The sequence below is a fragment of the Solea senegalensis genome, unplaced genomic scaffold (genome assembly GCF_019176455.1).
Source record: "Solea senegalensis isolate Sse05_10M unplaced genomic scaffold, IFAPA_SoseM_1 scf7180000015770, whole genome shotgun sequence".
NCBI lineage: Eukaryota > Metazoa > Chordata > Actinopteri > Pleuronectiformes > Soleidae > Solea > Solea senegalensis.
This window is the reverse complement of record NW_025321447.1, coordinates 22,587-34,744: the sequence shown is the minus strand read 5'-3', so window position 1 is coordinate 34,744 and position 12,158 is coordinate 22,587. Positions and strand designations below refer to the sequence as shown.

The window sequence follows — 12,158 nt, the reverse complement described above, 5'->3', positions numbered from 1 at the left end:
TTCAAACTTTGATCAGGAGTGTATTAGAATTTTAATCACGTTCATAGCGTAATTATTTTTGTAACTGCATTGTTTCAGTAATGATATGAAATGATCACAAATCTATAAGATCCGAAACATTTTTAGGCTGTACGATGACGAAACCTGTCAAATCGACGCAAGTTGGTATAGACGATAAAAATATTTTTATTAGTTGTTTTTTTTTAAATTTATATACATATATGTAGTAAAACAACTATTTTCACTTAAGGAGGTAAAAAAGTGAACAAATCAAAAAACTGTAAATGCGAAAAGTGCAACCCAGACTTTAACAACCTGGACGTTTGCGCCCCCTACTGCTCTTCTCAGTGAACTAACTGTTACTGAATGTTGCAGCAAATTACATTGAAATGTTTGCGACACATTGTTCCATGATTGTACAATGAACGTAGGATTTTGATTCAGTTCTTGAAATCATTTTTTTATTACAGGTATTACAGGTGGACAAAACCTGCAGAAAACATGAAAGAGACATCACAATATAAAGTATCTAAAAAAGTATATAAAGATAAATAACTAGACTTAAGTATAACAGTATATTCACACAACTAGAGCTGTTTGTCATATGTTATATATATTTTATGATCTTTTTTTAAGTCACTAACACTTGTGATTGTTTTTGTTTACACTTAAAGAAGAGATGAAAAATAAGGTAACTATTTCCTCCATTGTTGTTAAAGGCACATTTTCAGGTGTAACAGGTGTAACAGCCTAAAGGATGAAAAAATATTGTCAGCGTAACAATGGTCCGTGGTATTTCTTTCACAAGATATACCAGATAAACCAGAATCAGTGTCAGATCCAGAATGAGTGTCAGATACCTGAGCAGGTGTCATAAAACACCCTCCACCTCAGTTCACTCCTCTTCATCGGCAGCTTCACAGTCTCTGCAGCAGAAACACAGGCGTTAATAAAACATTCGTCCACCAGGGGGACGTCAACATACTGTATGTCCGATACAATGTAATAGCACATAAAGGTTAGCGCTAACGGCTAAGACGTGGGTTACTACAGGGTTCCCATGACTCTGCCAACGTGCAATTCAAGGACTTTCCAGGACATATTCCCTTCAAATGCAAGGACTGAAAGTGCAGACATGGCTTAAGATGGGAGGACAACTCGTAAAAGCCTGTCTTTGTCCATGGCGATCACTTTTATTTACGCTCTGGACATCTGGACAATTGATTGTCCTTGAACCGCGAAAGTCGGAGCAACCTCACGAACCCCTGACACAGGATTCCAAGATGGCTGCCACTCATGTCAACGGTAAAAAGACTCTTTCTCTGGGTGGACACTAGTGGTGTGAATCTCTCACGATACGATACAATTCTGTGATTATCAATATATTGTGAGACAACCGTTTGCAGTACGTTGCGATATCAGGTCACTTCTGCCCAAGTTTCACTAATTTATTTGAGCAGCGCCACCACGAGGAGACATGACGTAGTGATGCCCGGCGAGTGAAACTAAAAGAGACTGTTTACTTTAGAGTGTCTTAATTTGTTCATTAAAACATCGATATCTGCCCCGGGGTATCATTTAGCGTATTGTGATACTGTTCTCAGGGCTTTAGCACACCATGTTCGAGACCCAGGGGAATCTTCGGGTTCTTACACAGCTTTGTAGAAACTCTTCTGGTTCATCATGTGATCTCTGAAGATGTTGATGGCTTTATACATGTCCGTGTTGCTCTGGTGTTTGTCCAACACGCCTTTAAACCTGTCACCCAAACAAAGCATGTGAATTACACACAAATCCAAACGTACGTGGGTGTGTGTGTGTGTGTGTGTGTGTGTGTGTGTATACCTGCGTGTCCAGGTGACTTCCTTCAGGCTGTCTTTGCTCCACTCCTGGAAGAGGGCGTCGCCCACAGTCTCCGGTGTCAGCCGAGGACCAGGTCGGTTATTCAGCAGCTCCTCCACCAGGAAGCTGCGGAGGGAGGCGCGGGCTGACAGCGCCACCAGCCAGTACACGGGCTCGTCCAGAACCACAGAGCGGAGCGACTGCAGGGAGAACTGGAGCCACAGAGGAGGAGGAGGTGATGGAAGAGGAGCGAGACTCTGGAGAGGAGACAGAGATATTCATTATTTATTTGCATACTGAACTTTTAAATAATTTCAAATTCATTCAAATAACTTCACCAGGTTTCTGCTGCTGTAGTGTGTCAGTGTGTCCTGCAGCAGTGAGCGCACGTCACCTGACTCCTGGAGACGACCAATCACGGCCTGCGAGACACGATGACATCATCAAACGCTGCCGCATGGAATTACGTACGTGCGGTTACGTTAGACACAACAAACAAACAGACAAACTACAGCAAAGTTACACATTTAGAAAGTCCAGAAAAGACAGAGAGAAGTAAAAAAATGAAGCAAAACAAACAAACATTAACAAAGTAAATAAATAAATAAATGAAACCCAAAAAAAACTCGTGATTGAACCAAAATAAAAGCAAAAAAAATTGGAAAAACAACAACAAAGAAAGACAGACAGGGTAAAGGTGATGACCTCTGACCTCCAGGGTGCTGCTGGCACTGTGCAGGTAGAGCGCCTCCTGCTGGAGGAAGTTGACATAGCAGTGTTTGGTCAGGTGACCCGACTGCAGTCCAGAGAGGACGGAGGACGAGCGGAGAATGGACTCCGCTAACGTCTCGCTGTGATCCCACACGACCTCGTACAGACTCACACCGGGGACCAGACCTGCGACACAAACAGCGCCACCATCGGGTCACTTGTGTTACGGTAAAGGCCCGGAAAAGTGAGTGCCTCCGATGGTAAAATGGACTTCCGGTCAAAAGTGATGTCGTCACGGTGTTTACGAGCTCTACAGTCGGCTCTCACTGTGCCGTCAGCGCCCCCTACGCCTGAGACAAACACTCACGGCTGCGTCCCAGCGAGGACACAAGGAAATAACAGATCACTGGAAGGGATACGAGACTTCTCTTCCTTCAACTGGGCTGATCTAGATTTTAAAATTAGCGACACCTACTGCTCATCAGTGAACTAACTCACAATATCTGCCTAACTACAGTGAACAGAAACGCGTGTGCACAACACATATAGCTACATGGACAGCTAGCATGATAAAATACAACAGTAGATGGCTAAATAGACAGCAAACACGATGAATATAACACTAGAGGGCTAAATAGATAGCTAACCGGATAAATAGTATATTAGAGGGCTAAACAGATAGCTACATACACGGCTTACAGGATAAATATAATATTAGAAGGCTAAATAGATAGCTAAATAGACAGCTAACGGGATAAATAACATTAGAGGGCTAAAGAGATAGCTCGATGGCTCAATAGATGGCGAAATAGACAGCTAACAGGATAAATATAATGTTAGAGGGGTAAATAGATAGCTAAGTACATAGTTTGCTAGCTAAATAGGAACACAGTTAATATAAGATGATTTGTCTTAAAACAAATAAAGGTCTTAAAGGTAAAGAAAAAACACACAGTGTTTAAAAGTAGTATATCAAAACTCCCAGAGTGCAACAGTATGATAAGGGCTGTGTATGTTTACAGTGGAGCCATTTGAGCAATATCTGTGTTTACGCTAGTCTGGATGTGGTCAATGGGTTAAACAGCAGCAGCTCAGGGAAGACAGGTGTGTTTATTGTGTTAAGTCCCTGTGTGGGTGAGGCAACACTGGGTTAATGTGCCAACTCGTCCACTTAAACAGTACGGGTGCCACGGGTGAGTCAAACTGCAAGGAAATCTTGCTTTTCTAAAATCACTGGTTTTCTCGGTGGACTTTGGTGTGGGAGAATGACTTTTTCTTGCACTAATTTAAAGAATGTGTTTTTAATATTTATACATGGACACCAAAGTACACAGACAGACCAACAAGTCGCTGTCCTTTCTTTCTCTCGTACCTATGGAGGAGATCAAAGTCGGGGTCAGGGAGAGGACGAGGACAAGCGAGGTCCAAAGACACATCATCCACCTGCATAAATAAACACACACAGAGTCACATTGTCTCACAACATTCACCATCAGGTTTGTTTGAACACGTCGACACTGAACACGTTATTCAAATAATAATAACGATAACAATAATAATAACAACAACAATAAACCCAGTTCTGATCCTAACACTAAAACCAGGTCTTAACGCTGAAACAAGCCCTTTATAGTCACACACACACACACACAGTTAAATATTTAACCAGCTTCTCTATTTAAAAATTCAGCAGTTCACAGACACCGTGTGTGTGATGTTCACATAAGTGTAAATGATCAATTTTCAATAAAGTTTTAAAGACGAGCACAGACTCACCTGAGATCCTTGAGCTGCTCTCTCCTTCTCTGTGTGCGTGTGTGTGTGTCTTCTGTGTGTGTGTGTGAGTGTGTGTGTGTCTCGTCAGCTGAGCAGCTTCTCTCATTGGCTGAGGGCTTGTGTGTGTGTGTGTGTGTGTGTGATGACACAGGTGTGTAAACTGGATTAGCAGCTCAGGTAGCGTGTGTGCGTGTGTGTGTGTGTGTTTGACCTTCAGACTCCTGATAATGTATCTGCTTATTATACACACACAGGTTATCACATTGACTTACATTTTTTCTTTCATTTCCTGGAGACTCACTCTGACCTTTAACCTTTAGAACCTAACTTCAAAAGAACATCTTCACCCTTAAAATCAAGTCAAACTTAGGAAGCTGTCTGCTGTCTGATTGGCTACTGAGTTTTGGAGTCAATATTTATCTACAATATTATTATTATTATCATTTTATTTTTACAACAGTTAAATGTGTGAGACACTGCATTATTATTGAGTGAGTGGGAAAGAGCGACACCTAATGGTAAGAATGTCTGGAAGAGGTGTGTGTGTGTGTGTGTCCTGGATGAAGGTGCTACAGCTGGTGTACATCCTGTTGTGTGTGTGTGTCTTAATCTCTAACACACACACACACACACACACACAGTCTCTTCTTTACCGAGTAAAAGTAAAATTACGAATCATTTATGTTAAATATTGCATGAAAACGACTAAACAAAGTAGCATAGTTCACAAAATAAAACTGACGTACGTGGAAACACAGTCGACTCTGCGGAGAAAAAACATTTTCACTGTCGTTTCATTTCTTTACGTTAACGTCACATCGCGTATTTTCACGTCATCGCGTTCTTTGTGACGTCGTCAATAAAACGACTGTTGTTTTATTTATTGTCAGTGACAGAAAAAGAAAAGGTGATTTCAAGATGGAGACAGAGATTAAAAAAACCTCACCCTCTCATACCTCCCTCACCCCCCCACTCTCTCACACACCCCCACATCCTGGACCTCAGGATTCCTCAGCGTCTCATCCTCACATTTCTCTGCTGGGATTCAAACACTTTGGAGGTTTTCTTTCTTCTTTTTTCTACTTTTCATCAACAAATAAAACTGAATTAAACGACTGAAAGAAAGAAGGAGAAGAAGAAGGTAAAGTTCTTCCCTCTTTTTATCTAAATCTAAAGAATTTTATTGTTAAACCTGCTTTTTAAAAAAATTGTTTTTGAAAATATAAATATTGAAATTATTATTTTTTTGCGTGTCTCTCACCGATTGTCGTAAAAATTTTGCTTAAAAATGTCAGAGAAACGCAAAGTTTCAGTGGTGATTTTTATATGGATTAAATCAAATTAAATTAAATTAAATTAAATTAAATTAAATTAAATTAAAGTGATTCCCAAACACTGGGGCGGGACCCATGGATGGGGCATGGGCATGGGCATGGGCATTTATTTTCTGGTTCCCCGGACAAATTAGCAGAATTTATCCAATGTGTTTGCTTTAAATAACTAATGTACATAAAATTAAATTAAAACATGGTTGTTGTTTTGTTTGCTAAATTCTAAATTATTGCTAAACGCTATTAGCTAAATTAGCTTATAGCAATTATTAATTAGTTTGCACGAGTCACTATGTCACTATAGATGGAAACCATCTTTAAAAAAGTGGCTCCCCGTCCAGAAAGGTTTTTGGACTACGCTACGACCCATCACTACCTGTACGACTTGTCGGTTTTACAACCTAACACCTAACTATTGTCTAACTGTTATTTAACTGCTGTCTAGCTACCGCTAACTGTGTGTGTGAAATAACCCTTCAGAAAGAGAGTTGAGTTGTTCCCGCCATACTTGTTCTGGTTGCCCCTTCCAGAAGGGATTATTGAGCTGAAAGGATCAGTAAAAATCTGGACAATTAGCTTGCTATGCTATTGTAGTAAGTAATGGGCATTGTGTGTGTGTGTAGGGATGCAGTCTACACTCTACTGTTTCGGGATGGGTGTGGTTTTATTCACACTGGCTCCGCCCGCCACTGCATTTTCTCGTGGTGCCAGCCACACCTCCTGCCAGGAAATGATTCCCCGCCACATCCGCGCACATCCCCAGGACCCGCCGCACAGCTACGTCACCCTGCGTGCCTCTGCCTCATCTTACCTGCCTGGACAGTTCATCACAGGTAGGTAGCTGTTTACTATCCCACCGTTAACTCATTAGATAACCAGCTAACTAAGGCTGCATCTATGCTAATATACTTTAAAAAAGATCTTACCTATCACATGACCGTACAATATGCTGTTGTAAACAGGACGCTCCTCCTTCTTGTGTCCTCAGTGACTGTCAGAAGCTCTCGGGACTTTATGGGTTTCCTTCTCCAGGCTCGCAGTGTGGGCAGAGCCGGAGCTGGAGTTGAGGTCAGGGCCAGAGGTGAAGTTGGAGTAAGAGGAGGTTCCAGGTCCTCAAGAATTGGCCCAGTGCTGGTGGGTGGTTCCTGGACCTTCACTCCTCCCGGCACCCACACCCTGCACTGCCTGTCAGAGGGCGACACCCTCACCCACTCTGACAAACAGCTGAAGAGGAATCTTTCGTTTGTGTGGAGAGCTCCTGACGTGCCCATGGGAGACATACAGTTCTAGTGAGTACGAGCCAAAAGTTGTGTTTTCACCACAGGAACTAGTATAAGGCACTGGGAACTTCCCCAGGAACTATGTGCAGGAACTACGAACTAAATGGAAGTACCCTTTTCTTTGGCCAAACAATGGAACGGTTGGTGCTGATTATTAAAATATATACCGTACCGTACCAAACCGAACCATTCATCAACACAAATGTCTTTGCTGTTTCCAGCATCACGGTGGTTCAGTCATACTTTGTGTACTGGGCGGGGATCAAGTCTGAAGTGGTGCGTGATGGGAGTCAGAAACTGTGGAATGGGAGGAAAACCACAGAGAAAGATGGAGGAACGTTTGCAGAGCAGGAAAATGGACGGATGGGTCCGACTGGTACGTAAACATGCACAAATACTGAATGTACTTTTTGCAGGAAGAGGAATTTACTGTAGTGGTTATAGATATCTGAAACCAAAAAAAAGAAGGTTTGCCAAAGCCAGTCAGCGTTGGGATTTGAAATGAATTGAATGACTTTATTCCTCCCCCAGGGGGGAAACACACATTCACAACAGCTCAGTTAAGAAAGGTGAGAATCGAATAAAAGTAAAAATAAGAATAAAAATATAGAATAAAAATAAAAATAAGATAAAATAAAATAAAAATACAATACAATACAATACAATAGTAAGACAAAATTACCAAAAGATAAAAAGTAAAAAAGATAAAATTACACTCTAATATAGAGTATTATCAGGGAAAGTGAGTGGACATTTAAGAGGAGTTAAATATCCGAACAGCAGTGGGGATGAAGGACTTTCGATAGCTTTCGATTTACGCAACCCAAAGTACAGGGACTACACAAAAAATGAGCGAGACAGTTGTACTACCCTGATTCAGTTTCTTGTTGGTCACTTATTAGTTGTTGGCAGTTAACTCTAGCATTAACCCCAGGCAAATAGTCATAAATTAATGACATACTAAAGATAATAATGATGCTAACTGCCCTCTGTAATGCAACAATACCTATTTTTTTGCTACGACTACAGAACCCACAAGACCACAAAACAGCAGAACCCGAGGCTACGACTCTCTGGAAACAGTCATTCGCCAAGAGATTAAAAACTTGGCAACTTTGACGACCCTTGGAAATGAACTCTGGACCAATCAGACAGTCAGTGAAAGGAACAAGATGGCAACTTCAGGTTCTCCTCATTTCACCACCAGTGGCAGCGCGACTTATAGCAATGCAGCATTAGGTACGACAGACGAAGCAAGCGTAATTTCTACCAAGGACCCCATGAGCACCTCTCTTTCTACAGCGTCTTCCTCCTCAGGTGAAGAGGCAACAGAGACGCTACATGCTACAACTCTTTTACCAAACATCACAGATCAAAACGTCACCAATCCTCTTACCCTGCTGCACTTCCTCACTTCCTTCACTCATGTAAAGGATATTAAGATGGAAAGCAAAGAGAGAGAAAAATTACAAGACTCAGACTGGCCCACTGTTGCTCAAACAAAATATGCAACATTTAACCCCCAAAGTACCACCTCATCTACACCTTTAAACAATCACAGTTTCCACCTTGTAAATCGCCTGAGAACCAGTACCCACAACCCCATAGAAATGATTCAAGATCACACTAATTCAGTTAAATTCAGGACCCAGACTAGTTCATTTCAGCCCTGGGGGACAAGCCTGACTCAAACACAGAACTCCCACATAAAATCTTTGCGTTACAAACAAACTTCTTCACCCAAATATTTTCTCTCCACACAAATCCCCACATCCAAACCCCTCCCCCCGTCTGTAACAGGTATTCATGGGATCCTTCTCTTCTCTGCCACCTCTCCACCCAAACTCTTTTCTAAGTACAAAACCTTGTCCCACAATTCCACTCTCCACTCCGCTTCCACCCCACAGACCTCTGCTCTGCCCCAAACAATTTCAACCCTTATTCCAGAACCCCCCAACCATAGGCTCCAACCAAACACCTCTGTGGGTGATGTAAACAAATCTCAACCTGAACCAAGTCAATCTGGACCAAGGCAAACCAGTCCACCATATGCTGAGTGTCAAACAACTGACTTCTTCAGGACTCTACCACAACCACAACCTGTAAGTATTCAAAATCCACCACCAACAACTACCTCCAATCAAACACTGAGATTTCTCCAGATAAAACAGCCTGAATCTGACTCACTACATGAGTCTATGAGCTCCTCTCCCAAATCATGGTTCCAGTCTACTTTACACACTGGTTCACCCCTGGCACATTCCTTTGAATGGAAGAAGACTGAACCCCCACAAACCCCTCCATCTTTGACTCATCTACAGTTCACAATACGTTATGGCCCAATCCTTGCAACAAATCAGGGTAAAGATGTCACAACTCATGATCCTCAAGCAAAGATCAAAAGCATTTCCCCAATCTTTGCCATTTCCTCAACTACTGAACCAATGTTTTCTGGCTCTACCCCTCAGTCTGCTCTTCACTCTTCATCCTCCACACTGACATCAACACGTCCAACCTTGAAGCCAACATTTTTCACTTATTCCAGGTTCTCCTCCGGGAAGAGCCAACCCAAAACAACTCCTGCCCTTTCCGTTCCCCCCTCTCCTTTTCCGATCTCAGTTCCTCCTCATGTCCACCCAGTTAAACCTTCTTCTACTCATTCTGTGGCTTCCTCAAACTCTTCATCACCCTTTGTCTCGATTACCCCAGTCCCTTTATCTAATCCTCCCTCATCTCCTTCTACCTTTTCTAAGATGATCACAGCTTCAACCTTTCCTTCTTCACCCTCTTTAATTTCTACTGCGTCCATCCCTCCTACACCTCCTCTAGTTCCCACAACATCTTCTTACTCACTGGGTTCCTCATATTCCATTGTCTCATCCGTCACCCCTTCATTTTCAGGGTCCCCTCTGTCGACCTCCCCTCACCTAGGACCCTCTCCAGCTCCCCTTCGCTCTCTCTACAACTCCCTCTTACCCTCTCCTTCCCCTGTGCCCTCCCAGAAACTAACAAAAGGTGAGAGTTTGAAAATCCAGAAGCACCTTGTCCCGTCTGATCCTGAGCCCAACCTCACCCCACCAACACAAAGAACAGTTCTTCACCAAATCCCGGATCCCCATCCAAAGCTCGATCCAAATATCAAACTAAATCGAGGGCGTGAGTTAAAACCAAACCACCCAAACACTGATACTAAACAAAAACATCCTTCTAATCCCTCTGGAACCCCAGACAAAGAAGGGAAGTATCCGGACATTATCCCCAGACACAGTGCCTGGGAGCTCGGCATGCTGCTGGGCTGCTCAGCCGGTTTAGGGATGGTGCTGGTGGTTGTGATTCGGTACATGTACCGTCAGGCCTGCGGTAAACGGACAGGGGTGACTCTGAATGACAGGGAGAGAGAGTACGAGAGAGGGGAGAGAGGGCTGATCCACGTCCAGGAGTGTGGCGATTTGGTCAGAGTCCGGAGAATCCGGGAGAACAGTTTTGTGCTTCTGGCAGAGTACGACATTCTGGCATCACCTGGAGACTAAAATACTGGCAATGTATGCAAACATTTAGAGAACCGTTTATGAAGCTAAAAACATAGTAGCTATATAGCCTAGCATTGTTTTTTAATTAGTTCCTACACGTGAGAACGAATGAGTAGCATTGAGGCTAAATAAAACCACTGCCAAGTTAATATATTTCCTCCATAAACGTCATGTTTATGCTGTAGATATTGATTATCCTCAGAGGATTAACCATTTCTGCTCAGAAGCTTTAGGCTAACATTTAGCCCCATTAGGACAAAGCCTAATTAAGTTGGACTTCTCAAGTTCAGGCTAAATTATTTAGCTTTATGACAAACTTTTTATAAGACTATAGCATGCATAGGTTCATCTTTTTCTGTAACCTCAACAAATGTTTTAAAAAGAAAATGTCAAGGACCGTATGGTGGACACTGTTTTGTGATTGCATGTAAAACGAGGACTTGTATGCTAACTTAGCATGTCGCAGCACCAGTTTAGCTCTGTTTTGTTAATTGTCTTGATGAACACCTGCTTTTGAAAATAAAGTATTTTTTCCACTCACGTTCAATACCGCCGCCTATGTTTTCATGGCCGTTAGCAACTTCCCATCTGTAACACAAATAATTATACTTAAAATGAAAGAACTGTTATTAAAAGTGTCCATTACTTGTATTTTAAATGGATATACGTGTAATATTTAGTGTTTTCCACAAACGTATTCTGTAAATAGCAGGAAAATACAACATGGGTACTTTTAGCGCGACATGATGTTATCCAAACACATGAAACACAAAAAACAGTGTTGTTTTTTTCTTTTCTTTTTGGTTTATTTATTTTTTTTTTTAACTCATATAATCCTTTTTTAAATAAACACATAGAAAAGTAGCACAAACCCAACACAAACCCCGCCCCCCCCCCCATCATTTTCTCAAAAATATATAACACCGGCTCATCAGAGACAATGTAAACAGAGACTGGCAGTGAAGTGGAAAACGTCAATGCTGTGTCTGTGACAAGAGACGCTGACATTTGAAATTCAAATTTTTATTCAAATTGACATTAAACCCCGACCTCTCTGAGCTGCTTCATCCCGACACTCCTGCCCGCTCTCTGAGGGTTTTTACTCTTTGGCTTTCGACCCAGTATGAGACATTGGTTTTTATCCTTTTTCTCGTTTGTTTTTAGGTGTTTTGTTTATCTCTGATGTGCAGCACTTTGTTTTAAAGAGATTTATCAACAAAGTCACGGAAACTGGAGATTCAAACGGGCTGAGACTCATTATCCAAATAACGCATAAATCACTTTTCTCTCTTAGACGACTTTCAAAAACCCACAACCAGAAAAATAAATGGAGATTTTAGCATTTTAACACCACACCAACTCAATAATCTCATCAAACGTCACCCGGTAAAGCTTTGGCGAGCTTTAGAAGACTGAGTGGAAGCTAACGCTAACGCGTAAAATCCGCCGTGTGGGAACACCTATTGTAATCCTTCAGAGTACAATACCATCTGTGGATTTGCCGTCATTTCTGAGCGTGTTAACGTGAATAAAAACTCAAAAAATTGGCATAGTTCTCAGTCAAGGGCTCTATAGCGCCCCCACAGGTAAAAACAGAGGCAAAACTTAGTTCCACCGAATTTCCCGAAACTTGGTGGGAAGACGTTATAGACTGAGATGAACAAAAAAGTCGACTGTAACCATGGACT

The 12,158-nt window shown here is 42.0% G+C and overlaps 2 protein-coding genes across 3 annotated transcripts; one reads left to right on the top strand and one right to left on the bottom strand.

Annotated features, from left to right (window-relative positions):
* Window positions 1–439: 439 nt before the first annotated feature.
* LOC122762521 lies at window positions 440–4,390 on the bottom strand. The gene is made up of 7 exons (XM_044017721.1): window positions 4,330–4,390; window positions 3,926–3,996; window positions 2,555–2,739; window positions 2,181–2,264; window positions 1,846–2,099; window positions 1,654–1,758; window positions 440–926 (listed from the first exon to the last, which is right to left on the bottom strand). The coding sequence occupies exons 2-7, from the start codon at window positions 3,990–3,992 to the stop codon at window positions 896–898; spliced, it is 726 nt and encodes a 241-aa protein (XP_043873656.1). The 5' UTR covers window positions 3,993–3,996; window positions 4,330–4,390; the 3' UTR covers window positions 440–895.
* Window positions 3,715–10,999, top strand: LOC122762520 (flocculation protein FLO11-like). Of its 2 annotated transcripts, XM_044017718.1 has the most exons (5): window positions 3,715–3,746; window positions 6,284–6,493; window positions 6,649–6,949; window positions 7,162–7,316; window positions 7,970–10,999. In XM_044017718.1, exons 2-5 carry the CDS (start codon window positions 6,286–6,288, stop codon window positions 10,468–10,470), a joined length of 3,165 nt encoding a protein of 1,054 aa, XP_043873653.1. In that variant the 5' UTR covers window positions 3,715–3,746; window positions 6,284–6,285; the 3' UTR covers window positions 10,471–10,999. The 2 variants fall into 2 exon arrangements, with proteins under 2 accessions (XP_043873653.1, XP_043873654.1); XM_044017719.1 differs by lacking the exons at window positions 3,715–3,746; window positions 6,284–6,493; window positions 6,649–6,949 and adding an exon at window positions 7,039–7,080.
* Window positions 11,000–12,158: the final 1,159 nt, after the last annotated feature.